The sequence below is a fragment of the Heterodontus francisci genome, chromosome 4 (assembly GCF_036365525.1).
Source record: "Heterodontus francisci isolate sHetFra1 chromosome 4, sHetFra1.hap1, whole genome shotgun sequence".
NCBI lineage: Eukaryota > Metazoa > Chordata > Chondrichthyes > Heterodontiformes > Heterodontidae > Heterodontus > Heterodontus francisci.
Window position 1 is genome coordinate 172,873,816 of NC_090374.1, and position 24,595 is coordinate 172,898,410.

Sequence of the window (24,595 nt, forward strand, 5' to 3'; positions counted from 1 at the left end):
TCTCTCTCTCTCTCCCCTCTTTTAAGATGCCCCTTAAAACCGACCTCTTCGACCAAGCTTTTGCCCACCTGCCCTAACATTGCCTTATATGGCTCGGTGTCAAATTTTGCTTGGTGATTGTTCCCATGAAGTGCCTTGGGGTGTTTTACAACCCAGAAGTCACTATATAAATGCAAGTTGAAGTTTGTGGTACTCAGAGTGCACGGTGCTGTGTTAAAATAATGCAGAGGGACAGGTGCGGAACAAAGAACACAAGTAAAAGTTTATAAATGAAAAATATCATGAAAGAATTGACTTGAATGCCATGAAAAAGAGTCATATTGCACCTTTTTATATGTGATTTTGTGATGTATCTACTTTACTCCCACTCTGACTCCTGTGGACTTCTGTTGGAAAGGCTGAAAATGAGGCCTGGATGAGGAAATCTGGCAGAGAATAGGTGAACTGATTCCCCAAAAGGAGCAGGGCTACCAACCAACTGACTGGTGAATACGGGGTTGGAGTTGGGGGGGTGGGGGAGGGGATTCCTGGTTCTAGTCTGTGGCTCAACTTACAAAGATCAGAAGATCAGGAAAGATTTTAACAGGAATCCTGAGTCCAGTCTCAGGCCTCCTCTTCAGAGCAGAATTCCAGTGTGAACAGGCTCTCTCCCACCTCTCCGGATCCGCACCAACCCGAGCCACTTTTCCTGGAGTCAGAGGTCATGTACTATGCAGGGTAGGCTCCTGGCTGGGTTTCCACCAGCAGGAGGAAGGCTGCCCAGGAGAGCGTCTATAAAGAAATCCCAGCAGTTGCACAGAGGGTGACTGCTGCAGCACCAGAAGAGGCGGCAGGGTACTTCAAAATCAGGGCAAAAGTAGCCCAAAGATCAGACCAGTTACGCTGAAGACCTCAGATGAGTGAGGCCTTCAACAGGTAAAGGTTTGGAGCCTCCGCAAAGCCTCTTTCTCCCTTTGCAGGGGAGTTTTGAAGACCCTTGTCCATCCCTTCCTGGGGTCTACCACAATCTTCTACTTGGCAGCCCCAGAAAGCAATGGTAAGTTGAAAGGAGGGGAATTGAATTCAGGCCCCAGACCCTGCGCCTCCCCCAACCCTTCACTGCCATTGCCGTGTGGGCGCATGTCCGGATTGTCTAACTGTAGTGTGGATGGGGGTGTGAAGGGAGGGAAATCACAGTCAGGGTAGTGAGGCACTGATAGGCCACACCTGCCCAATATCTCCATCACTCCCTGTTCATTGATGAACATTCAACCTAATTATGAGTAATCTGTCCATTTCTTGTTCCTGCTAATGGCAGAATAGGTTGACTAAGTGCATAATTGATTCCAATCTAATTATATAGGGAAGGGAAAAAGATCGCTTTCCAGCACTATAACAGCATTCAGTTTAGTTTTACTGTTTAATGCCTGTGAAGGAATCATTTGGCAAGGGCTATAGTTATTCTAAATGGCCTTTTGTCTTAAGTGTGGGCTACAATCCAAATCTATTACTTTCCTGAAGAAAATAATTTTATTTTAAGGGATAAAAGTAACTCCCTTCGCCTTAAGAAAGAGATGTCGGGTGTAGGATTTATTGGATTAAATGTTCAGTGTGTACTAAGTTATTAAGCTGTTTGTAAAAGTGCAATATTGTAATGACCTGTTTTAACAAAAAAAAGACAGTTTCTACATTGTACAACATTGTTTAGATATATGATAGCATAGTATTTACAGCATACAAACAGGCCATTCAGCCCAACTGATCCATGACAGTGCTTATGCTCCATATGAGCCTCTTCCCACCTTGCTTCATTTCATCCTCCCAGCATATCCTTCCATTCATTTCTCCCTCATGTGTTTATCTAGTTTTTCCTTAAATATATCTATGCTATTCGCCTCAACCAATCCATATGGTAGTGAGTTCCACATTCACAGCACTCTCTGGGTAAAGAAGTGTCTCCTGAATTCCCTATTGGATTTATTAGTGACTATTTTATATTTATGGTCCCCAGTTCTGGTCTACCCAACAAGTGGGAACATCTCTACGTCTATCAAACCCTTTCATAATATTAAAGACCTCTGTTAGGTCATCTCTTCTCTTTCCTAAGAGAATAGAGCCCCAGCTAGTTCAAACTTTCAGAAATAATCTGGAATATATTTCAATTTTGTTGGTGATTTAAAAGTACTTCTAGGTTTGCATCACACCATATAATATTAGTTAACAGATTGGTTTCAAAATACTGAAAATGGAGGTTGTCTGCAATTGCACAATAGGACCTTTGACCCATGCCATGTCACTACGGCTTCAGATGAATGCTGAATTAAACTTAAGAGCCCCACGTGTAAAGCATCGGGCATGAAATTAATGTGCATTTTTTTTTTAAGAGCGCTGCCTAGCTGCAGTTTATCGTGTCCACTATGCAATTGCCTAGCAACTTGGAAGAGTCTCAAAGAGTTCTTTGTACTTTTCATTGGCATTCCATTCCATCATCGTACTACTTCTGAACATCACAACAGATGCAAGGATTCTACAAAAGGATCTTCTTTCTTCAGCTGAAGAGAAAAATTTATATATTCATTTATTTTTGTTTGAAAGAAGACAGTTATTCACACAATTAAGGCAAACCATTATTTTTTTAAAAATAACTTTCTGCCGTTTAAAAATTATGCTTCACTAATTTGCTTTATTTACGCTGTTACATAATGCAGCGTACTTTCTGTGAGATCCAGTCAGCTTTCTCATCAGCTCTGGCCAAATGATTCATTCACTAACAAGACAGGCCCAATTGTAAGGCAAGTAGACACAATAAGGTCTAAACTCTGCGATGGATGTTTACTGGCATTCCATTTAAAAAGAGACATTCACTGGTTGGTGCTACCAGAAAAAAAGACAAGATTGTTTTCGTTGCATAAAATTTTCTGTTTCATTAATATGCCACAGAGTTATGTGACACATCTGCTTGTGTGGTCCTGGATAATTTGTCTCTCTGGTTTATTAAATTAATTTTTATTGTTTTGTAATGACACCTGTAAACAGAACTTATCAATTTTCTGAGATAGATGCCCCGTTTCCCTGTACTTCCCTTCTTGATGTAGTGTTTGATGATCAACACTTATCCATGAGCAATTCATTTGAAAACTTTCTGCTTAACTCCAAAAACAAAACTCAGAAAGCCTTGTCTGGCACAGCAATCTTGCCAGGGTCGTGTTGATTGGCGGAACAGGCTCAAGGAGCTGAATGACCTCCTCCTGTTCCTCAGTTCCCATCCCTAACGTGACCAGAAGATGTTTTCCTTTTGCCTGTTATTTCCAAGAGTTTTATTTGGAACTGTTAATCCTTTGTTGACTCTGATGCATTCTTGCATTAATGGACTGAGAGCACCATGAACGAAGGCGTTTAGTCAAGCTCTCAATCTGAAACAGCAACTCGAGTAGTATTAATGTTCAGCTAACATCGAGAGGATGGGTGGAAATTCTTCGGGTGTTCCTGCTGTAACTCCACTGGGAGACTAGAGAAAAGAATGGAGAAGCGGTTATACTGTTTCCTGAAGTTTACCGCTTTCCTCATGAGGGTCAAAACCCCGTTACTACAACAACTTGTATTTATATAGCACCTTTAACATAGTAAAACATTCAAAGCTGCCTCACAGGAGTGTTTATCAAACAAAATTTGACACCGAGCTACATAAGGAGATATTAGGACAGGTTCCCAAAGGCTTGGTCAAAGATGTAGGTTTTAAGTAGCCTTTTAAAGGAGGAGAAAGAGGCAGAGAGGTTTAGGCAGGGAATTTCATAGCTTAGGTTCTAGGTAGAGGAAGGTACTGCTGCCATTGGTGGGGCAAATAGCATGAGAACATGATAGGTGTACCTGACTCAGTGGCGCTGTCAAAGCTAATTCTGTCTGGGAAGCATTGTACACCCAGTGAGGCAGATGAACGACCCTCCACATAGCCTGATGTGGACCCCACCTAGTGTGGTCCAGATAAGGGAAGTGGCCCTAGATCCCTGAAGGAATGTAAGTTTCTTTTTCTAAAACACTTCTCAAGATTCAGCCTCCTTACATAGGGAGCTGAGGGGGCCATGGACGAGGTGGGAAGGGAGGCCTTGAGATTTGAATCGCTCCATCGTTGGCCTTCGGCAGCCTCAGCCTTAAGCTCTGAAATTCCCTCCCTAAACCCCTCCACTTCTTACTCCTCCTTCAAGACACTCCTTAAAAACCTACCTCTTTGACCAGGCTTTTGGCCAACTGCCCGAATATCTCCTTATGTGACTTGGTGTCAAATTTTGTCCGATTATGCTCCTATGAAGTGCTTTGGGACATTCTGTTATGTTAAAGATGCTATTTAATGCAAGTTGTTGTTGTTGTTGTTTTGGTGAAGGAGAAACTCTTAGCAGTATAATAAACTGAATAACATTAGTGGCTTCGTATTGATCAAACAAATGCCCTGTAATTGTTGAATGTTGATGTTGCTCTTATTGACGGTGATTTCTTTTCGTCTGTATTCAGGCATGCACTGTGATAGCGTGTGTACGGAAGGACGATGGGGTCCAAACTGTACACTGCCATGCAATTGCAAGAATGGAGCTTCCTGCTCACCTGATGATGGAGCCTGTGAGTGTGCACCAGGATACAGAGGCACCACCTGCCAACGGAGTAAGAAATGCATCAATCTCTGGACCAGATATAATTTCTGTACTTCAGCAATGAGTTATCTGTACTCAGAATCATAGGGCTGAATTTTAACCCCCAAAAGTGGGCAGATAGGGGTCGCATGAGACGTCAAAATTTAAAAAATCTCAGAACTGACCCCAACCCGCCAAATTCCGGGTTTAATGGAGGCAGGATAAGGGGCAGGCAGCCAAACCACTGCCAGGAGGTGGGTTGGCAATTGAATTGTGTTAATCAGGCTGGCATCCACTGATTTAACCTGCTTTGCGGGTTTTACAGTGCGCAACCGAGTTTCTCAGGCCAGTGAAATCCAACAGTTGAAGGGAGGCAAGGAAAGCTTTGGAGAAAAGGTAAGTGCCTTTACAGCACTGCTTGTGGGCCAAGAAGTGCAGGAGTGCTTCCCCCGGCCCCCAAAGTTGCCCCATCATCAAGGAGCCAAGGCAGTCAATCAGGCTGACATCCAGGCAGGGAACCTGTCAAGGACAAAAGACACATGCAATGGATGGGTTGTCCATTCAAAACTCCGGCCCACCAACACCATAAACCCCCCCGCCCCACCTTTACAACCCGCATGTTTATATCCAGGCCATAGAATCCTAAAACACAGAAGGAGACCATTTGACCCATTGTGCCTGGGCTGGCTCTTTGACTAGAGGAATCCCATTCGTTCCACCTTTACTCCCCTGCTTTTTCCCCACAGTCCTCCTGTCTTGCAATATGCTTCTTGCCACTTGTGCCCATGTAGTTTTGGGCACAAGGGGCTCCTGTATATTCCTGGACTGCAGTGTCACTTGACTGCGGTGGGACAGGAGGGGCGCAGGTCAAATTTTGAAAGGCTGGTTTCCCGAAAACAACCAATCAGTTTTCGGAAAAGCAGCATATTGGTATTTGGGGAAACTTTTAAAACAAGTATTTAAATCTTATGGGGCCAGGATTGTGGGCCCATGTGCCCTATGGCAAGGAACTTATGCAATTTTCTTCACCTGACCCTGAGGTGAGGGTCCCAGTGGCTTGGTAACTAAACCCAAAACCAGGGCAGGGATCAGGGCCGTAGATAGTAAGCTGGTGGAAGAAGGGCAAGGGGAGATTTGATAGATGCGTTCAAAATCATGAAAGATTTTGATAAATAAGGGGAAACTGTTTCCACTGGTAGGATTGCCGATACAACAACAACTTGGATTTATATAGCACCTTTAACATAGTAAAACTCCCCAAGGTGCTTCGCAGGAGTATTATCTGTCAAAATTTGACACCGAGCCACATATGCAGATTTTCTAGGGCAGGTGACCAAAAAGTTGGTAAAAGAGGCAGGTTTTAAGGAGCGTCTTCAAATTGGCTAAATTCAGTGTTGTTTTCTTATTGTCTTAAATTTAAAATGTTGCAATTTTGAACACCATTGACTTGATTGGATTTGATCAATAATATTTCCATTGCAGTCTGTTCACCTGGATTTTATGGGCACCGTTGCAGTCAGGCCTGTCCTCACTGTGTACACAGTAATGGGCCTTGTCATCACGTCACTGGCCAGTGTGACTGCCTACCTGGTTTCACAGGAGCGCTCTGCAATGAAGGTAGCTTTCTGTTTCAAACCTGTGCTGGAAGTTTTCGGGTCTCCATTTGTGTTGAGTTCCACATTTGATTTGTGTTAAATGAGAATGCAAAAGAAGTAAGTTTTATTATTAACACTTGTAACACTCCAGCCTGGATGTTATTCATCTGATAGTGGATTTTGTGGGTGGGTGGGGGGATGGGCTGGTGAATTAGAGTGGCAATGGCCACCATGGGACCCGACGCTGAGATTGCCGGTTCCGATTCTCCCGGGGGCGGGGTAGGCCGACATCGGCCTTCCCACCTAGAGGCCAATTGAGTCCCTTAAGTTGCCTATTAACGGCCATTTGAGGGCTTCTTCCCTCCACTGCTGGGATCAGACCAGCAGCGGGGGGTGGGGAGGGGGCTGCCAAGGGAAATGAGGCGCCCTCCCTGTGGGCTTTGTGGGGGGATGGGGCATCCCTCCTTTGTGGGCAATTCGTGGCACACAGAGGACTCCCACTGGGAACCAATTCACCCCCTGGGATCCCCCTCTCCCTGGACTGCACGCCCACCACGTCACCCCCCACCTGCCGGGGCCTTCTGGACTGGCCCCAGCAACCCCGCCTCAGTTACCTCTTGTCTGAGGTTCCAGTGCTGGGCCTGATCCAAGGCATCTGCAGTACCAGCAGTGGCCACCACTTCTGGAGGTGCTGCCGATACTGCTGAGCTGCCGGCCCTGCGATTGAGTTAAGTGGGATCCCGCCTCCTTAAACTTTGACCCCAAAAGACCGGAGGATCGCACTAGGGGTCAGAAAAAATGCAGAGGCAGGGTTCCCCCTGACTTTTCGGCTTGACGCTGGGAGCCAGGCCTCCTGTATGAAATTCAGCCCTTCAGGTGTGATTGACAAGAGTCCGGAGTGGGGGCAGGAGAGTTACCCAATCATTTCCATTCTGGCTGAGACTTGCGCCGTTACTATAGGCAACCTGAAAAGAATTAAAAAAACCATGGTTTGCATCTTATTTTCTCTAATTAATTTACTGACAATGTTATTTTTAGATAATGAGCCTGAGTGAGGGACAGTTACTGCTTGGTTAACCTGGAATCTACAAAGAAAATTAAAAGATTGGGATAGGATTATATATTTATTCTATGATTTGCAAATCTCCCTTAAAATCATTGTTGATGTTTTTGCACACATTGACATTAGTTCTCAGACATTAAATAAGCAAGTACGACTTAATCAAAACCATGACTCCTTCTGCCATTTTGTTTTTGGTTTATTTTTCTTTCACACACTGAGCCTAAAGTTCACAGTTCTGTTTTACAGTGTGTCCCAGCGGTCGTTTTGGGAAGAGTTGTGCTGGATTCTGCACATGCACAAACAATGGAACGTGCAATCCCATCGATGGGTCCTGTCAGTGCTACCCAGGGTGGATTGGAAGTGACTGTTCCCAATGTAAATATCAACAGTTCTTTCTTAGACATTTCCTGTGGATTTCTTAAAAAGTTATTGTTCAAGTGGGATTAAAAAAAAGTCAGTCCTCCCCCGAATTGATTTATTGTTGTATGAACTTTTATTCACATAAAGTCAAGCACTCTGTAAATCCAATGAATTTTTAATTGTTACATTACTTCATTGATACAAACAAATCCTATATAAACCACTGGTTAACCCAATTATAGGCACCACACTTTCGGAAGGATGTCAAGGCTTGGAGAGGGAGCACAGATTTACTAGAATGGTACTAGGGATGAAGGACTTCAGTAATATGGAGAAACTGGAGCGAATGTTGTACCATTGTTTAAAAAGGGTGCGAGGGATAGGCAAATAATTATAGGCCGGTCAGTCTGACCTCGGTGGTGGGTAAATTAATAGAATCAATTTTGAGAAACAGAATAAACTGCCACTTAGAAAGGCATGGATTGATCAGGATAGTCAGCATGGATTTGTTAAGGGAAGGTCATGTCTTACTGACTGAATTGAATTCTTTGAGGAAGTAACAAGGAGGATTGATGAGGGTAGTGCAGTGGATGTGGTCTACATGGACTTTAATAAGACGTTTGACAAGGTCCCGCATGGCAGACTGGTCAGTAAAATGAAAGCCCATGGGATACAGGGGAATGTGACAGGTTGGATCCAAAATTGGCTCAGTGACAGGAAACAAAGGGTAATAGTCGACGGGTGTTTTTGCAAATGGAAAGCTGTTTCCAGTGGCATTCCACAAGGCTCAGTGTTGAGTCCCTTGCTGTTTGTGGTATATATTAATGATTTGCACTTAAATGTGGGAGGCATGATTGGGAAATTTGCAGATTACACAAAAATTGGCCGTATAGTTGATAGTGAAGAGGATAGCTGTCGACTCCAGAATAATGTCAATGGCTTGGAAGAGTGGGCGGAAAAGTGGCAAATGGAATTCAATCCAGAGAAGTGTGAGGTAATGCACTTGGGGAGGGCAAATAAAGCGAGGGAATGCACTATAAATGGGAGGACATTGAGAGGGGTAGAAGAAGTGAGACACCTTGGAGTGCATGTCCACAGGTCCCAAAAGGTGGCAGGACAGGTAAATAGAGTGGTGAAGAAGGCATAGGGAATGCTTTCCTTTATTGTCTGAGGTATAGAATACTAAATCAGGGATGTAATGCTGGAACTGTATAAAATGCTGGTTAGGCCACAGCTGGAGTCTTGCGTACAGTTCTGGTCGCTACATTACAGGAACGACATAATTGCTCTGGAGAGAGTACAGAGGAGATTTACAAGAATGTTGCCAGGGCCTGAAAGTTGCAGCTATGAAGAAAGATTGGATAGGCTTGGGTTGTTTTGGTTGGAAAGAGGAGGCTGAGGGTGACTTAACTGAGGTGTACTAAATTATGAGGGGCCTAGATAGAGTAGACAGGAAGGATCTGTTTCCCCTAGCAGAGAGATCAATTACCAGGCAGCACAGATTTAAGGTGATTGGTAGAAGGATTAGAGGGGACATGAAAAACGTTTTCACCCAGAGGGTGGGGTGTTTCTGGAATTCACTTCCAGGAATGGTGGTGGAGGCAGAAACCCTCAATTCTTTTAAAAGGTACCTGGACATGCACCTGAAGTGCTGTAACCTGCAAGGCTATGGACCAGGTGCTGGTAGGTGGAATTAGATTGGGCGGCTAGTTTTATCAGCCAGCACGGACATGACGGGCTGAATGGCCTCCTTCTGTGCAATAATTTTTCTATGGTTCTATGGAGAAGTTGGGGTCCTTCTCCTGACAGCAGAGAAGGTAAAGAGGAGGTTTAGTAGAGGTGTTCAGAATTCTGAAGGGTTTTGTGGATAAGGAGAAACTGTTTTCACAGGTAGGAGGGTCAGTAACTAAAGGACGTAGGTTTAAGACAATTGGCAAAGGAACCAGTTGAGTGAGGAGAAGAATGTTTTTACACAGGAATGCATTACCTGAAGGGAAAATTTTGCAGCACTATGGGGAAAGTGCAGGGGGAGTGGGACTAATTGGATTGTTCTTTCAAAGAATCAGCACAAGCATGATGGGACGAATGGCCTCCTCCTGTGCTGTATGACCCTATGAATAGTGTAATTTTTTGTTGATAAATGATGCTGATGAGATATCCAGGGAAAATGACTGAGAAACAACAAATCAAAGAAACTAAATGAACAGTTGCAATTAAAATGACCTTAATCACTGAAATCCCCTGGATTAATAACTGTACCTAATGACACTGAAGTAGTTTCCTCTCATTGCTGGTGCGGTGTCTTCAAGCCTATTCTCTATTTAAGTATTAAAAATCAGCAACGAAAATTTGTACAGAATTATAGAATCTTACAGCAGAGAAAGAGGCCATTTGACCCATCCTGCCTGTGCTGGCTCTTTGAAAGAGCTACATAATTAGTCCCACCCCCATTGCTCTTTCCCTGTAGCCCTGCAAACTTTTCCTTTCCAAATATTTATCCAGATCCTTTTTTAAAGTTACTATTGAATCTGCTTCTGCCACCCTTTCAGGCAACACATCCCAGTTAATATTCTAAAATTACAACTAATCAAAATTCTTGGAAAATGCTATGTCTTGCAAACAAAAGTGTCTCTTTAAACATGTTGAGAGATTGAGTAGAATGGGCCTATGTTCACTGGAGCTTTAAAAAATTTGAAATGTGTAAAGGAGGGCTTGAGGGGGTAGATGCTGAGAAGATGCTTCCCCTGGCTGGAGAGTCTAGAACTAGGGGCTAAAGTCGCAGGATAAGGCATCAGAATTTAGGACTGAGCTGAGAACAAATTTCTTCACTCAAAGGATTGTGAATCTTTGGAATTCCCTACCCCAGAGAGCTGTGAATGCTCACACATTGAGTATATTCAAGACTGAGATTGATAGATTTTGGGATTCTAAGGGAATCAAGGGATATGGAGATCGGGCAGGAAAGTGGAGTTGAGGTAGGATCAGCTATAATTTTATTGACTTGTGGAGCAGGCTCAAGAGGCTGCATGGCCTACTCCAGCCGCTGTCCCTTATGTTCTTATAGGAAGTTTCACAGGGAAATTGAGATGCAGTTAATATTAGTTGAGGTGGATGATGATGATGATGACTCCGGTCTTTCTATTTGTTTCTTCAGCCTGTCCACCTGGATATTGGGGACCAAACTGTATCCACACCTGCAACTGTCACAACGGAGCCCATTGTAGTGCTTACGACGGGGAATGCAAGTGCACGCCGGGCTGGACTGGACTGTACTGCACGCAGAGTAAGGAAACAAAAGCAAAATACTGCTGATGCTGGAAATCTGAAATAAAAACAGAAAATACAGGAAATAGCAAATCTGGCAGCATCTGTGGAGAGAAGCAGAGTTAACGGGGAGAATTTTATGCTCGCGGTGGGAGGGTCTTGTCGGGGGAAAGTGATGCTGAGATCCATGTGCCTCCTCTTCTATGGAAGGCCTGCCGAATTTAGTGCCAATCAGGCACTGGACAGGGGTGATCTTTCCATAGGACTTAGGACCCCATCACCGGAAGTCGTGGCCTTGCAGAGCTGCTGGCCAATCAGAGGCCAGTAGCTGCAGCGCCACTTTGGAGGTGGTGACCTTTACTGTAGCTGCAACGACCAGACAACAAGGCAGGGCGCTGAAACCGGGCTTAAAGTGCATCAGGGCAGGAGGGGCCTCGAGGGGGCGTGGGTCGGCAGCAAGGGTAGGGGGGTGGCCCTCAGCGGGCCCACCCCTTCCCAATGCCAGGTCCCGCGTTCAGGCACTAAGCGCCTTCCCGCCCTGGTCTAAATTTCGGTGGAGGCAGAATGGTGGCAACGTCCCTCCTCACCACCATCCCACCCAATTTTATGTTCCACCCGCCTCAGGAGAGTGCATAAAATTCCACCCAGTGTTTCAGGTCACTGACCCTTCATCAGAGTAAGGACTTGTTTGATCTCCCACCAGCCGCTAGCTGACCTGAGCGTTTCCAGTATCGGCTCCCTTTGTCAATAATGTAACACAGCCCTTTAATTGCTGTCTCAAGTGGAGTTAAAAAAGAAGGTTTTATGCAGTACACTTAAAACATTCACCTTTTAAACTGGCCCAAAAAAATTAATCGATTATCCATTTCATTAGTATTAATTTCAAAGTTGCTGCTTGTAGCGAGTATCACTTAATATTTATTCAAATATTTTAGTAAATCCTCTCCCTGATAGGCAGGGGAATTAAGGGTTACGGAAGAAAGGCAAGTAGACGGAGTTAAGATGCAGATCAGCCATAGTTGAGTGGCAAAACAGGCTCAAGGGGCTGAATGGCCTCCTCCTGGTCCCGTGTCCAGTTCCTCCATCGCGTCTTAAATGCTTCGTTTATTTCAGGCAGAAACAGTCAATATGTTTCAGGCATTCTGATATATTGAGCTCTGCAGACTGGTGCTTTTGTTTAGCCTTAACAACAAGTATTCCAAATAAAGGGAAGTATTTCCAGGGGACAGGTAGAGGATTTAACTGAATGCTTGATTTAAAAAAACTAGCAGAACTTGCATCTTATGTAAGGCATGTCTAGTGGGGCAGCGTGAGACTCTGGTTAAACTCCTCTGAGTCTATGTGGCTGTGCCAGGGGAAGATAAGAGGCCTGGAAATCTACAGCCCACAATCCAGGCCATTGCGCTGAGATTGCACCTGCTGGAGACCTTGTGGGAGTGTGTGAGGTCAATGGCAAGTCATTGCATTTGAAGGGGAATGCCCACATCATGAGTTGCATATCCTACCCCTGCGCTCTCTAGAAGAGAAGCCAAGGCAAACACTGGGACATCCAAATGTCGTGAAAGAGACTGTATGAACACAACTCCCTTCCCTTCCCTTCCCTTCCTTTTTCCCTTCCCTTCCCTTCCTTTTTCCCCTTCCCTTCCCTTCCTTTTTCCCTTCCCTTCCCTTCCTTTTTCCCCTTCCCTTCCCTTCCTTTTTCCCTTCCCTTCCCTTCCTTTTTCCCTTCCCTTCCCTTCCTTTTTCCCTTCCAGATTTTAAGTTGGAAGTGCACTATGAAACAGATTAAGTGTTTATCATTTTGGATTTGGGTGATATGTGACACAGTAAGACTCCAGGATCAAGGACAAAGATATTTTTGTTTTATTTATGAGAAAAAAATCTGTGCTGAATTCATTATCTCTTCTGTCGATCCTTATCATGTGGCATGGTTTTCCTTACTCTCTTTGTGATTTCTGTGCTCACCTTTAAACACTGCTTCCATTGTATGAAACCCTCTGTGATAATTTAGCTGAGCCCATGACTGTGATGGTCTCTCAGAGATAACAGTGCATGAACACTATGGTAGTAGCCATGAACTTGAGAAGCATCTGACCTCATCATTCAGCTGTGAGCTGTGGCTCAGTGGGTAGCACTTTCGCCGGAGTAGATCTACGCTATCGAATGAGCAGGAAACTATTTCAACTACATCACCTCCAGTCCAGAACTAAGGTCACCCCAAACTCTGTCATCAAGCTGCAGTACGCTGACGACACTTGTGTATGCACACACTCAGAGGCGGAGCTTCAAGCCCTCATTGATGCATTCACAGATGCATGAAAGAATGTGCCTTAAGCTAAACATCCAGAAGACAAAGGTCCTCTACCAGCCTACTCCCACAGCGCAACACTGCCCCCTGACTTTCAAGGTCCACAGCAAACCACTGGACAATATAGATTATTTCTCATACCTTGGGAGCCTCCTCTCAGCAAGGGCAGACATCGCAACGAAACTCAGCATCGCCTCCAGTGTGCCGGCACTGCCTTCGGTCATCTGAGAAAAAAAGTGTTTCACGACAAAGATCTCAAATCTGGCACCAATCTCATGGTCTACAGGGCTGCAGTGTTATGTCTCCTCCTGTATGCGTTGGAAACATGGACACTGTACAGCAGACATCTCAAAGCCCTGGAGAGGTATCACCAGCGGTGTCTAAAGGCCGGCTCGGGTCTGCAAATGAAACCTCACCCGAGTCCGACCCGGCCTGAGTCCTTTCATTTTGTCCCGTGCCCGACCTGACCTGACCTGACCCGACCATCAGTTAACCTACCTTCCATTTTTCACTTTGTTACTTATCTGCACAAGCTTAAAAAAACTAACTAAACAACCTTTTCTAGTCCAAAAAGTACATTAACATTGGAGCCACTTACCGGAGGTGGTGATAGAGTGTGTCCGACCCGACCCGACCCAAGCCCGAATGCCGGACCCAGACGAGCAACCTGACCTGAACCCAAACCTGAACCCAACACACGTCGCGGGTCCCATCGGGTAGCCATGCTCTAGCTGTGCCTCCGCAAGATCCTGCAAATTCAGTGGCAGTACAGGAACTCCAATATCAGTGTCCTCTCTCAGGCCGACATCCCCAGTATCAAGACACTGGTCATGGCTAGTCAGGTACGCTGGGCGGACCACATCGTCCACACACCTGAGACAAGACTCCCAAAGCAAGCTTTCTACTCTGAGCTTTGTCACAGTAAGAGGCTACCAGGAGGGCATAGGAAACACTACAAGGATGTCCTTAAAGCCTCCCTGAAAAATGTGACATCTCCACTACTTTGTGGGAATCTCTTGCCTGAGACTGCCCAAAATGGAGAAGAAGCATCCGTGACAGTGCCAGCCAGTTCGAGCAACGTCGACATGCCCAGACAGCGACCAGGTGCAAACAGTGGAAGGAGCGTTCGGAAATTCGAGCATCCCATTCACTCATCTCATCAACCACCACCTGCCCCACCTGTGGCAGAGTGTGTGGATCCAGAATTGGACTATTCAGTCACCTAAGGACCCACAACCCTGGAGTGGAAGAAAGTCATCCTCGGACAGCCTAAGCGCAAAGTCTAGACTGACAGTTCCAGTGCAGTACTGAGGGAGCGCTGCACTTTTAGAAGTGCTGCCTTTCAGATGACATGTTAAACCTAGGCCCTGTTTGCCCCCTCAGACAGATGTAAAAGGTCCCATGGCCACTATTTTGAACAGCAGGGGAGTTCTCCCCAGTGTCCTGTTCGTCCCTCAATCACCTAAAAAAGATTATTTGCAACATTGAGGTTTGTGGGATCTTGCTGTATGCAAATTGGCTGCCATGTGTTCTACATTACAATAGTAACTACACTTCAAAAGTACTCCATTGGCTGTAAAGCATTCTAAGATGTATTGGGTTGTGAAAGGTGCTATAGAAATACACATCTTTCTTTTGGTTTATTTACTTCAGCTGAACCAGGCCACAACCAGGCCTTGGAGCTTGTGGTATTGGCTATTAATGTGGAGAAATAAAGTCATGTTTACTTTTTTCAAGCTGTTAGAGTGAAAGAAATATGTGAGCAGCCTGAAGTTTGAAAAGGATCATAGGCTCCCTGTTGTGGTCAGAGTAGAACTGATAATCTGCCACATAACCAGGCAGGAGATGGATTTTGTTTGGTGTTAATAGCTGAAGGTGGTTGTAAATAATACAGTAACATACAACTTACATTGGGCCAGATTTATTATATAACGGCATCTAATGGTGTCTGCTGTTAGAGCTGCTCCTGCACCCTTCAGCTCAAAACATTTTTCCCCACTAAGTTGCTGAAAGTGCAGCTGATATCACCGCAGCCATGGTAACCAAGCATCTGGAACCTGAGTGAACAGGGCAACCAACAGGGCATCTCCTTAACCAGTCAGATTGTGGAATTGGGAAATTAATAGCGTAAGAACTGAGAAGGAAGTGTAAAAAAGAGTGGGTGAATTCAATGTCAAATCAGGTACAGAAAGGGAAATAAAGAGAGAAAGATTGGATTAAGGGAGAGAAAAAAAGAGACAGAAAGGAAAAGTAAAAAAAAATCAATGTTACATTGTTAGTATCTCTAACAACAATTAAAACCTGAAGAAATGAGACTCCATATTTGTAATGGTTAATTCTCAGTGCCAGAGAGATAGATTGGCAGTAATCTTATCCCGTTATTAAAAGGGTATTTATGCTTGTAATGACGACTTAACTTTCTGTGGCATGTTTAATGGGCAATTAATGGGAAAATTCAGCAACTTCCTCAAAGAAACTGGGGTCTCTGAGGGCAGGATGCCGTTTTTGTGAAGCTAATGGCGGAATTGCAGAACACGGACAGCAACTTTAGGATCTTCACATTTAAGCATGCTTCTGCCCCCATGAGCATCATTAGCCTTGTGATTACTTTGACAGCAAATTGTGGCTTGTTATCTATGCACCAGATTCAATTTGGAATTATTTTTGTCAGCGGTTTCATGTTGTTTTTCTTTTGTGACTGCAGGGTGCCCGTTAGGTTATTATGGGAAGGACTGTGGCGAACTGTGCCAGTGTCAGAATGGAGCGGACTGTGACCACATCTCAGGGCTGTGCACCTGTCGCATCGGATTCATGGGCAAACACTGTCAACAAAGTAAGTGGAAAAATGGCGAGATCTGCACCAAAAGCAGAAAAGGGTGAAAACATTTGAGTGGAAAAAAAGGTACAGATGCAATGGGCTGAATGGCCCCCTGCTGTGCAGTATCATTCTATGATTCCATGCGGGGATCATCATCTTGTGTCATGAGTTACCTTTTGGAAAAGAAAAAGGGGGAATTGAGAGATGCTTTGTGAACAAACGATTGTTGGGGGCTATCACTTAGCAAAGAGCAATGAGCTTCATGGCCCCAGTGCTCTTGCTAAACAAAAAGTACTCGTATGTTTTTTGGTTCTTCTCTCTGGTTTACAACATTCATTATCAGAAATTTGTGGAGAATTACAATTATTAAGTTGAAAAAGAAGTTAAATATTGAGAGGGGCGAATATCTTACTCAGTGGCAGCTGTGACTCAGCAGGTAGCACTTTTGCCTCTGTGTCGGAAGGTTGTGGGTGCAAGCTGCATTCCAGAAACTTGAGCACACAATCTAAGTTGAAATTCCCTGTGCAGTACTGAGAGGGTGCTGCAATTTCAGGGATGCCATCGTTTGGATGAGATGTTAAACTGAGGCCCCGTCTGCCCTCTCAGGTGGACGTAAAAGATTCCACAGCACTATTTCGAAGAAGTGCAGGAGGGTTCTCCTATCCTGGTCAGTATTTATCTGTTAACGTCACTTTAAAAAAATACACAATCTGGCCATTATCAGATTGCTGTTTGTGGGAGCTTGCTGTGCACAAATTGACAGCTGTGCCTCCTACATTTACAACAGTGACTACACTTCAAAAGTATTTCATTGGCTGTAAAGCACTTTGAGATGTCCTGAGGTCATAAAAGGTGCTATATAAAAGTTATTCCTCCTTCTAATACCCAAAGATACAGGACACATCTTAAAAAAAAATCTGGTAATATATGTCCATGTGTGTGGTACTGACATGACTTAATCACTTAAGGTTAAAAAATCTTTGAGTAATCAATTTTGAATCATGCAATCCACAGCACTCTAAATATAGAGAGCTCATTGTGCATAATATCAAGAGCAACCTCACTTTTATGTGAACTAAACTCAGCTCCTTGTACATTAAGCCTTTAGATTACTGTATATTTTGCTAAAACAACTAAATCCCTGGAACCAATCTGAACACTAACCCAAAAATAAAAATAAAATACTGCAGATGCTGGGAATCTGAAATAAAAACAGGAAATGCTGGAAATGCTCAGCAGGTCTGGCAGCATCTGTGGAGAGAGAAAACAGAGTTCACGTTTCAGGTCAATGACCTTTCATCAGAATAGACATTGACCTGAAATGTTGACTCTGGTTTTCTCTCCACAGATGCTGCCAGACCTGCTGAGCATTTCCAGCATTTCCTCCCCCCCGTGTGTTGTTCCTCTCCCCCGTGTGTTGTTCCTTCCCCCACCCCGTGTGTTGTTCCTCCCCCCAGTGTGTTGTTCCTCCCCCCCCCATGTGTTGTTCCTCTCCCTCGTGTGTTGTTCCTCCTTCCCCCCGTGTGTTGTTTCTTCCCCCCCCGTGTGTTGTTCCTCCCCCCCAGTGTGTTGTTCCTCCCCCCCAGTGTGTTGTTCCTCCCCCCCAGTGTGTTGTTCCTCCCCCCCGTGTGTTGTTCCTTCCCCCCCCGTGTGTTGTTCCTTCCCCCCCGTGTGTTGTTCCTTCCCCCCCGTGTGTTGTTCCTTCCCCCCCGTGTGTTGTTCCTCTCCCCCATGTGTTGTTCCTCCTCCCCATGTGTTGTTCCTCTCCCCCGTGTGTTGTGTTGTTCCTCTCTCCTGTGTGTTGTGTTGTTCCTCTCTCCTGTGTGTTGTTCCTCCTTCCCCCCCCCTGTGTTGTTCCTCTCCCACATGTGTTGTTCCTCCTCCCCATGTGTTGTTCCTCTCCCCCGTGTGTTGTGTTGTTCCTCTCTCCTGTGTGTTGTTCCTCCTTCCCCCCCCCTGTGTTGTTCCTCTCCCACATGTGTTGTTCCTCTCCCACATGTGTTGTTCCTCCCCCCCGTGTGTTGTTCCTCCTTCCCCCCGTGTGTTGTTCCTCTCCCCCGTGTGTTGTGTTGTTCCTCTCTCCTGTGTGTTGTTCCTCCTTCCCCCCCGTGTGTTGTTCCTCTCCCCCATGTGTTGTTCCTCTCCCCCGTGTGTGGTTCCTCCCTACCGTGTGTTCTTCCTCTCCCCCGTGTGTTGTTCCTCCCCCCCCCACATGTGTTGTTCCTCTCCCCCGTGTGTTGTTCCTCCCCCCCCATGTGTTGTTCCTCCCCCCCCACCCCGTGTGTTGTTCCTCCCCCCCCACCCCGTGTGTTGTTCCTCCCCCCCCACCCCGTGTGTTGTTCCTCCTCTCCCCCGTGTGTTGTTCCTCTCCCCCGTGTGTTGTTCCTCCCCCCCCATGTGTTGTTCCTCCCCCCCCACCCCGTATGTTGTTCCTCCCCCCCGTGTGTTGTTCCTCCCTCCCGTGTGTTGTTCCTCCCCCCGTGCGGCGTTCCTCCCCACCCCCGGTGCAGTGTTCTTGCTCTCTGTGTCTCCCCCCCACCCCGTGCCCCACTTTCTCTCTCTCTCCCCTGCTTTCTCTCTCTGCCCACCCTCTCTCTCTCTCTCTCCCCCCCTCTCTCTCTCTCTGTCTTCTCCCCCTCTCTCTCTCTGTCTTCCCCTCCCCTCTCTCTTCCCCCTCCATCTCCCCCCCTTTCTCTCTCCCCCCTTTCTCTCTCTCCCCCCTTTCTCTCTCTCCCCCCTTTCTCTCTCCCCCCCTTTCTCTCTCCCCCCTTCTCTCTCCCCCCTTTCTCTCTGCCCCCCTCTCTCTCTCCCCCCCTCTCTCTCTACCCCATCCCTCTGTCTCCCACCCCTCTCTCTCTGCCTTCCCCCCCCACTCTCTCTGTCTTCCCCCCCCACTCTCTCTGTCTTTCCCCCACTCTCTCTGTCTTTCCCCCACTCTCTCTGTCTTCCCCCCTCTCTCTGTCTTCCCCCCCTCCCTCTGTCGTCCCCCCTCCCTCTGTCTTCCCCCCCTCTCTGTCTTCCCCCCCCCTCTGTCTTCCCCCCCTCTCTGTCTTCCCCCCCCTCTCTGTCTTCCCCCCCTCTCTGTCTTCCCCCCCCCTCTCTGTCTTCCCCCCTTCTCTGTCTTCCCCCCTCTCTCTCTGTCTTCCCCCCTCTCTCTCTGTCTTCCCCCCTCTCTCTGTCTCCCCCCCTCTCTCTGTCTCCCCCCCCTCTCTCTCTCTCCCCCCCTCTCTCTGTCTCCCCCTCTCTCTGTCTTCCCCCCTCTCTCTCTGTCTCCCCCCTCTCTCTCTGTCTCCCCCCCCCCACTCTCTGTCTCCCCCCACTCTCTGTCTCCCCCCACTCTCTGTCTCCTCCCCCCTCCTCTCTCTGTCTCCCCCCCTCTCTCTCTGTCTCCTCCCCCTCTCTCTCCCCCCTCTCTCTGTCCCCCCTCTCTCTGTTTCCCCCCCCCTCTCTGTCTCCCCCTCTCTCTCTCTCTCCCCCCCTCTCTATCTTCCCCCCTCTCACTTTCTGTCTCCCTCCCTCTCTCTCTCTCTCTCTGTCTTCCCCCCCCTCTCTCTCTCTGTCTTTCCCACCCCCCTCTCTCTCTGTCTTCCCCCCCCCCCTCGCTCTCTCTGTCTTCCCCCTCTCTCTTTCTCTCTCTCCCTCTCTCCCTCTCTCTCTGTCTTCCCCCCCTCTCTCTCTCTGTCTTCCCCCCCTCTCTCTCTGTCTTCCCCCCCCTCTCTCTCTCTGTCTTCCCCGCCCCCCTCTCTCTCTCTCTGTCTTCCCCCCCTCACTCTCTCTCTGTCTTCCCCCCTCTCTCTTTCTGTCTCCCTCCCTCTCTCTCTCTGTGTCTTCCCCCCCCCCTCTCTGTCTTCCCCCCCCCCTCTCTCTCTCTCTGTCTTCCCCCCCTCTCTCTGTCTTCCCCCCCTCTCTCTGTCTTCCCCCCCCTCTCTCTGTCTTCCCCCCTCTCTCTTTCTGTCTGCCTCCCTCTCTCCCTCTCTCTCTGTCTTCCCCCCCTCTCTCTCTCTGTCTTCCCCCCTCTCTCTCTCTCTCTCTCTCTCTGTCTTCCCCGCCCCCCTCTCTCTCTCTGTCTTCCCCCCCACTCTCTCTGTCTGTCTCCCCTCCCCCCACCCCTCTCTCTGTCCTCCACCCTGCTCCTCTTCTTGAGGCAGAATCCACTTCCCTTAGGCTTCTGTTTCTTCCAAAATCATCTGGATATGAACCTGCACTTAAGCAGAGAGAGTTGTATGGTGTTTTCAGAAGCATTGTCCATCACCATTACCACAAAAAGGTTGATTAGTGAAGAGCAATAAATGCTGCCCTTGCCAGAGATGTCCACATTCCATGAATGAATTTTAAAGAAGCAAAATACTGTGGATTCTGGAAATCTGATATAAAAACATTAAATTCTGGAAATACTCAGCAGGTCAGGCAGCATCTGTGGAGAGAAAAGCAGAGTTAACTTTTCAGGTCGATGACCTTTCATCAGAACTGAAAGAAGTTAGCTATTTTAACAGTTTTTAAACGAGTACAAAGACAGGGGAAGGTCAGGCAATTGTTGGTGGATTGGAGTGGAGGGTGTGAAGAACAAAAGAGGAGGTCAGTGAACGGTTGGAAGGCAGGAGAGATTAAATGACAGAAGGGATGATGGTTCAAGTCAAAAGGGGGTGATAATGGGACAAGTAAATGAACAAAAGATGGGTCTAGAGGAGATTTAACAGCAGAACTATTTCCAGGCCCCTGCTGTCTGGAAAAACTGGGAGCAGAGGTTATGATCTGAAATTGTTGAACTCAATGTTGAGTCCAGAAGGCTGGAAAGTTCCTGATGGAAAGATGAGGTGCAGTTCCTCAAGCTTCCTTTGAGGTTCATTGGAACGATGTAGGGGGTCGAGGACAGAGAGGTCAGAGTGGCAGTGGAGTGGCGAATTAAAATGACAAGCGACTGGAAGCTCGGAGTCACACTTGCAGACTGAACGGAGGTGTTCCACAAAGTGAGCACCCAATCTGCGTTTGATCTCTCCAATGTAGAACAGACTGCAATATGAGCAGTGAATCCCCACTCACTGATGTCTCCTTGGTCGCCTCTTCACTACATTTCCATCTACACCTCGAACTCTAAATGTGAGGAACTCATGGAGTTCTGTGCCCATCAAATGATGCCTTTTATGAGTGGAAGAATTAGCTGCTGAAGGCAGCTGCTTTATTACTGAATGTTCAGTCCTTGCTGCCCTAGTATTGCTGCTCCAGCTAGTGGTGATAGATTCAACTGCAGTTTTAATCAGACCATTGATGGAATGGGGCTGGCTAAGAATTGGAATCATAGAATCATACAGCACAGAAGGAGACCATTTGGCCCATTGTGCCTGCGCTGGCTCTTTGGCAGAGCTATCCAATTAGTACCACACCCCTGCTTTTTCCCCATAACCCTGCAAATCTTTCCTTTAACTGGTATAAATATTGCCACAGTGTTAATACGCTGATAGCAAAAATTATTCACAGTTTCAAATGCAGATTTGGATGGGTACAACAACAGTAACAACAATAACTTTTATTTATATAACACCTTTAACATAGTAAAACATCCCAATGTGCTTCACAGGAGCGATTATCAAACAAAATTTCGCACTAAGCCTCATAAGGAGTTATTCGGGAAGGTGGCCAAAAGCTTGGTCAAAGAGGTAGATTTTAAGGAGTGTGTGAAAGGAGGACAGAGAGGTGTAGAGACACGGAGAGGTGTCGAGAGGGGGTTTCAGAGCTTAGGGCAATGGCAGCTCTCAGCATAGAGAGGCAGGAAGAGTCATCCAGCACTAAAACAGGCCCTTCAGTCCACCGAGTCCGTGCCAACCATCAACCACCCACTAATACTAATCCTACATTAATCCCATATTCCCTACCACATCCCCACCATTCTCCTACCACCTACCTACACTAAGGGCAATTTACAATGGCCAATTTACCTATCACCTGCAAGTCTTTGGCTGTGGGAGGAAACCAGAGCACCCGGCGTAAACTCACACGGTTACAGGGAGAACTTGCAAACTCCGCACAGGCAGTACCCAGAACCGAACCCGGGTTGCTGGAGCTGTGAGGCTGCAGTGCTAACCACTGCGCCACTGTGTCGCCCTGCCAGTGATGGAGGAAAGTAGTGTGGTATTGAAAATACTCTTAATGAGTCTCACATAGAAACATAGAAAATAGGAGCAGGAGTAGGCCATTTGGCCCTTCGGGCCTGCTCCGCCATTCAAAAAAGATCATGGCTGATCGTCCAATTCAGTACCCTGTTCCCGCTTTCTCCCCATATCCCTTGAACCTTTTGGTATTAAGAATTATATTTATCTCCTTCTTGAATATATTTAATAACTTGGCCTCCACTGCCTCCTGTGGTAGAAGATTCCACAGGTTCACCACACTGTGAAGAAATTTCTCCTCATCTCAGTTCTAAATGGCATACCCCATATCCTGAGACTGTGACCCCTGGTTCTGGATTCCCCAGCCATCGGGAACATCCTCCCTGCATCTAGCCTGTCTAATCTTGTTAGAATTTTATAGGTTTCTATGAGATCCCTTCTCATTCTTCTAAACTCTAGTGAATATAGGCCTAGTTGACCCAATCTCTCTTCAATCCTGCCATCCCAGGAATCAGCGTAGTAAATCTTCTTTGCACTCCTTCCATGGCAAGAGCATCCTTCCTCAGATAAGGAGACCAAACTGCACACAATACTCCAGATGTGGTCTCACCAAGGCTCTGTATAACTGCAGTAAGACATCCTTGCTCCTGTATTCAAATCCTCTTGCAATGAAGGCCAACATACCATTCGCCTTCCTAACTGCTTGCTGCACCTGAGTGCTTGCATTCAGCGACTGGTGTACAAGGACACCCAGGTCTCATTGCACCTCCCCCTTTCCCAATCTATCACCCTTCAGATAATCTACCTTTCTGTTTTTACAACCAAAGTGGATAACCTCACACTTATCCACATTATACTGCATCTGCCATGCATTTTTTCACTCACCCAACTTGTCCAAATCACATTGGAGCCTCTTTGTATCCTTCTCACAGCTCACATTCCCCCCCAGCCTTGTGTCATCTGCAAACTTGGAAATTTTGTATTTAGTTCCTTCACCCAAGTCATTAATATGTATTGTGAATAGCTGGGGCCCAAGCACTGATCCCTGCGGTACCCCACTAGTAACTGCCTGCCACCTGGAAAAAGATCCGTTTATTCCTACTGTCTGTCAACCAATTCTCAGTCCATGCCAGTATATTACCCCCAACCCCATGTGCTTTAATTTTGCACACTAGCCTCTTATGTGGGACCTTATCAAAAGCCTTCTGAAAATCCATATACGCCACATCCACTGGTTCTCCCTCATCTATTCTACTAGTTACATCCTCAAAAAACTCCAGCAGATTTGTTAACCATGATTTCCCTTTTGTAAACCAATGCTGACTTTGCTCTCTGTTGCAGGCAGGATTTCACTCCCATTACATAATGGGCACGCAAAGTTACTGGCTCTTAATCTGTAAATGTAAAAGATTCAGTGAGAAATTTTCTGCAGGACAGATCGCCGCCAAATTTCTTGCTCTGTTATATCCAGCAAACTGCACATGTAAGGCACAACCAGAGAAGAAAATCAGCCCCAATATTTTTTTGCACAGTTTTAAAATAAATTTACAGCAAGGCACAAGAATTAGTTAAAAGGGATTAACTTGAGGATCACTGTAGTAGTTCAGTATTACGAAAGATATGTTACTGCAAAATTTTGTTTTCCAGCTTTATAAGGATCACATCTTTGAATGCAACCATGCAGTCATTTCACTAATGCAGCATTTGTCAAGCTGTAGCTCAGTGGATAGTACTCTTGCCCTGAGTCAGAAGGGGGACTTGCACACAAACTCTAGGCTGATGCTCTGTGTGCAGTACCAATGGAATGCTTCACTGTCAGAGGTGCCATCTTGAAGGTGACATGTTAAACTGAGGACATGTTAAACTGAGGCCCTGTCTGCTCTTTCCAGTGAATGTAAAAGATTCCACAGCCAACGAGTATTTTGAAGAGCAGAGGAGTTCTCCCTGGCATTCTGGCCAATATTTATCCCTCAATCAACATCACTAGAACAGTGAGATCTTGCTGTGTGCAAATTGACTGCCACGTTTCCTACATTACAGCAGTGACTACACTGCAAAAATACATCATTGGCTGTAAAACACTTTGAGATGGCTTGAGGTCGTGAAAGATACTATAGAAATACAAATCCTTTTTCCAACAAAACCGTAGAAGCTCACTCAACAAAAGCTCTTGTAAACTATGCATTAGATAAGTAAGAGGTATTTTAGTTTCTTGAATAATGTTGAATGGATCCTGTGTGACCAATTATAGAGACTTGGAGACTCCCAGGAATGTTTGGTGTGTCCTATCTGACAGACCCTGATGTCAATGTTTTGCAGGATGTCTATCAGGGACCTATGGTTATGGCTGTCGACAGGTGTGTGACTGTCTGAACAACTCAACATGTGACCATATTAAAGGCACCTGTTATTGCAGCCCAGGATGGAAGGGTTCAAAATGTGACCAAGGTAAGATGTCCACTCCCAGTGCAGTAGCTTTGCA

General features: G+C 46.2%; 1 protein-coding gene across 2 annotated transcripts in view; it reads left to right on the plus strand.

The window, feature by feature from the left end:
• The window catches only part of megf10 (multiple EGF-like-domains 10), a 169,484-nt gene that overhangs the window by 131,760 nt on the left and 13,129 nt on the right, over positions 1–24,595 (plus strand). For both annotated transcript variants that reach the window (XM_068030545.1, XM_068030547.1), the window contains exons 14-19: positions 4,486–4,632; positions 6,084–6,218; positions 7,506–7,634; positions 10,774–10,902; positions 15,896–16,024; positions 24,433–24,561. In XM_068030545.1, coding sequence (XP_067886646.1) covers positions 4,486–4,632; positions 6,084–6,218; positions 7,506–7,634; positions 10,774–10,902; positions 15,896–16,024; positions 24,433–24,561 — 798 coding nt within the window. The remainder of the gene's footprint in view (positions 1–4,485; positions 4,633–6,083; positions 6,219–7,505; positions 7,635–10,773; positions 10,903–15,895; positions 16,025–24,432; positions 24,562–24,595) is intronic.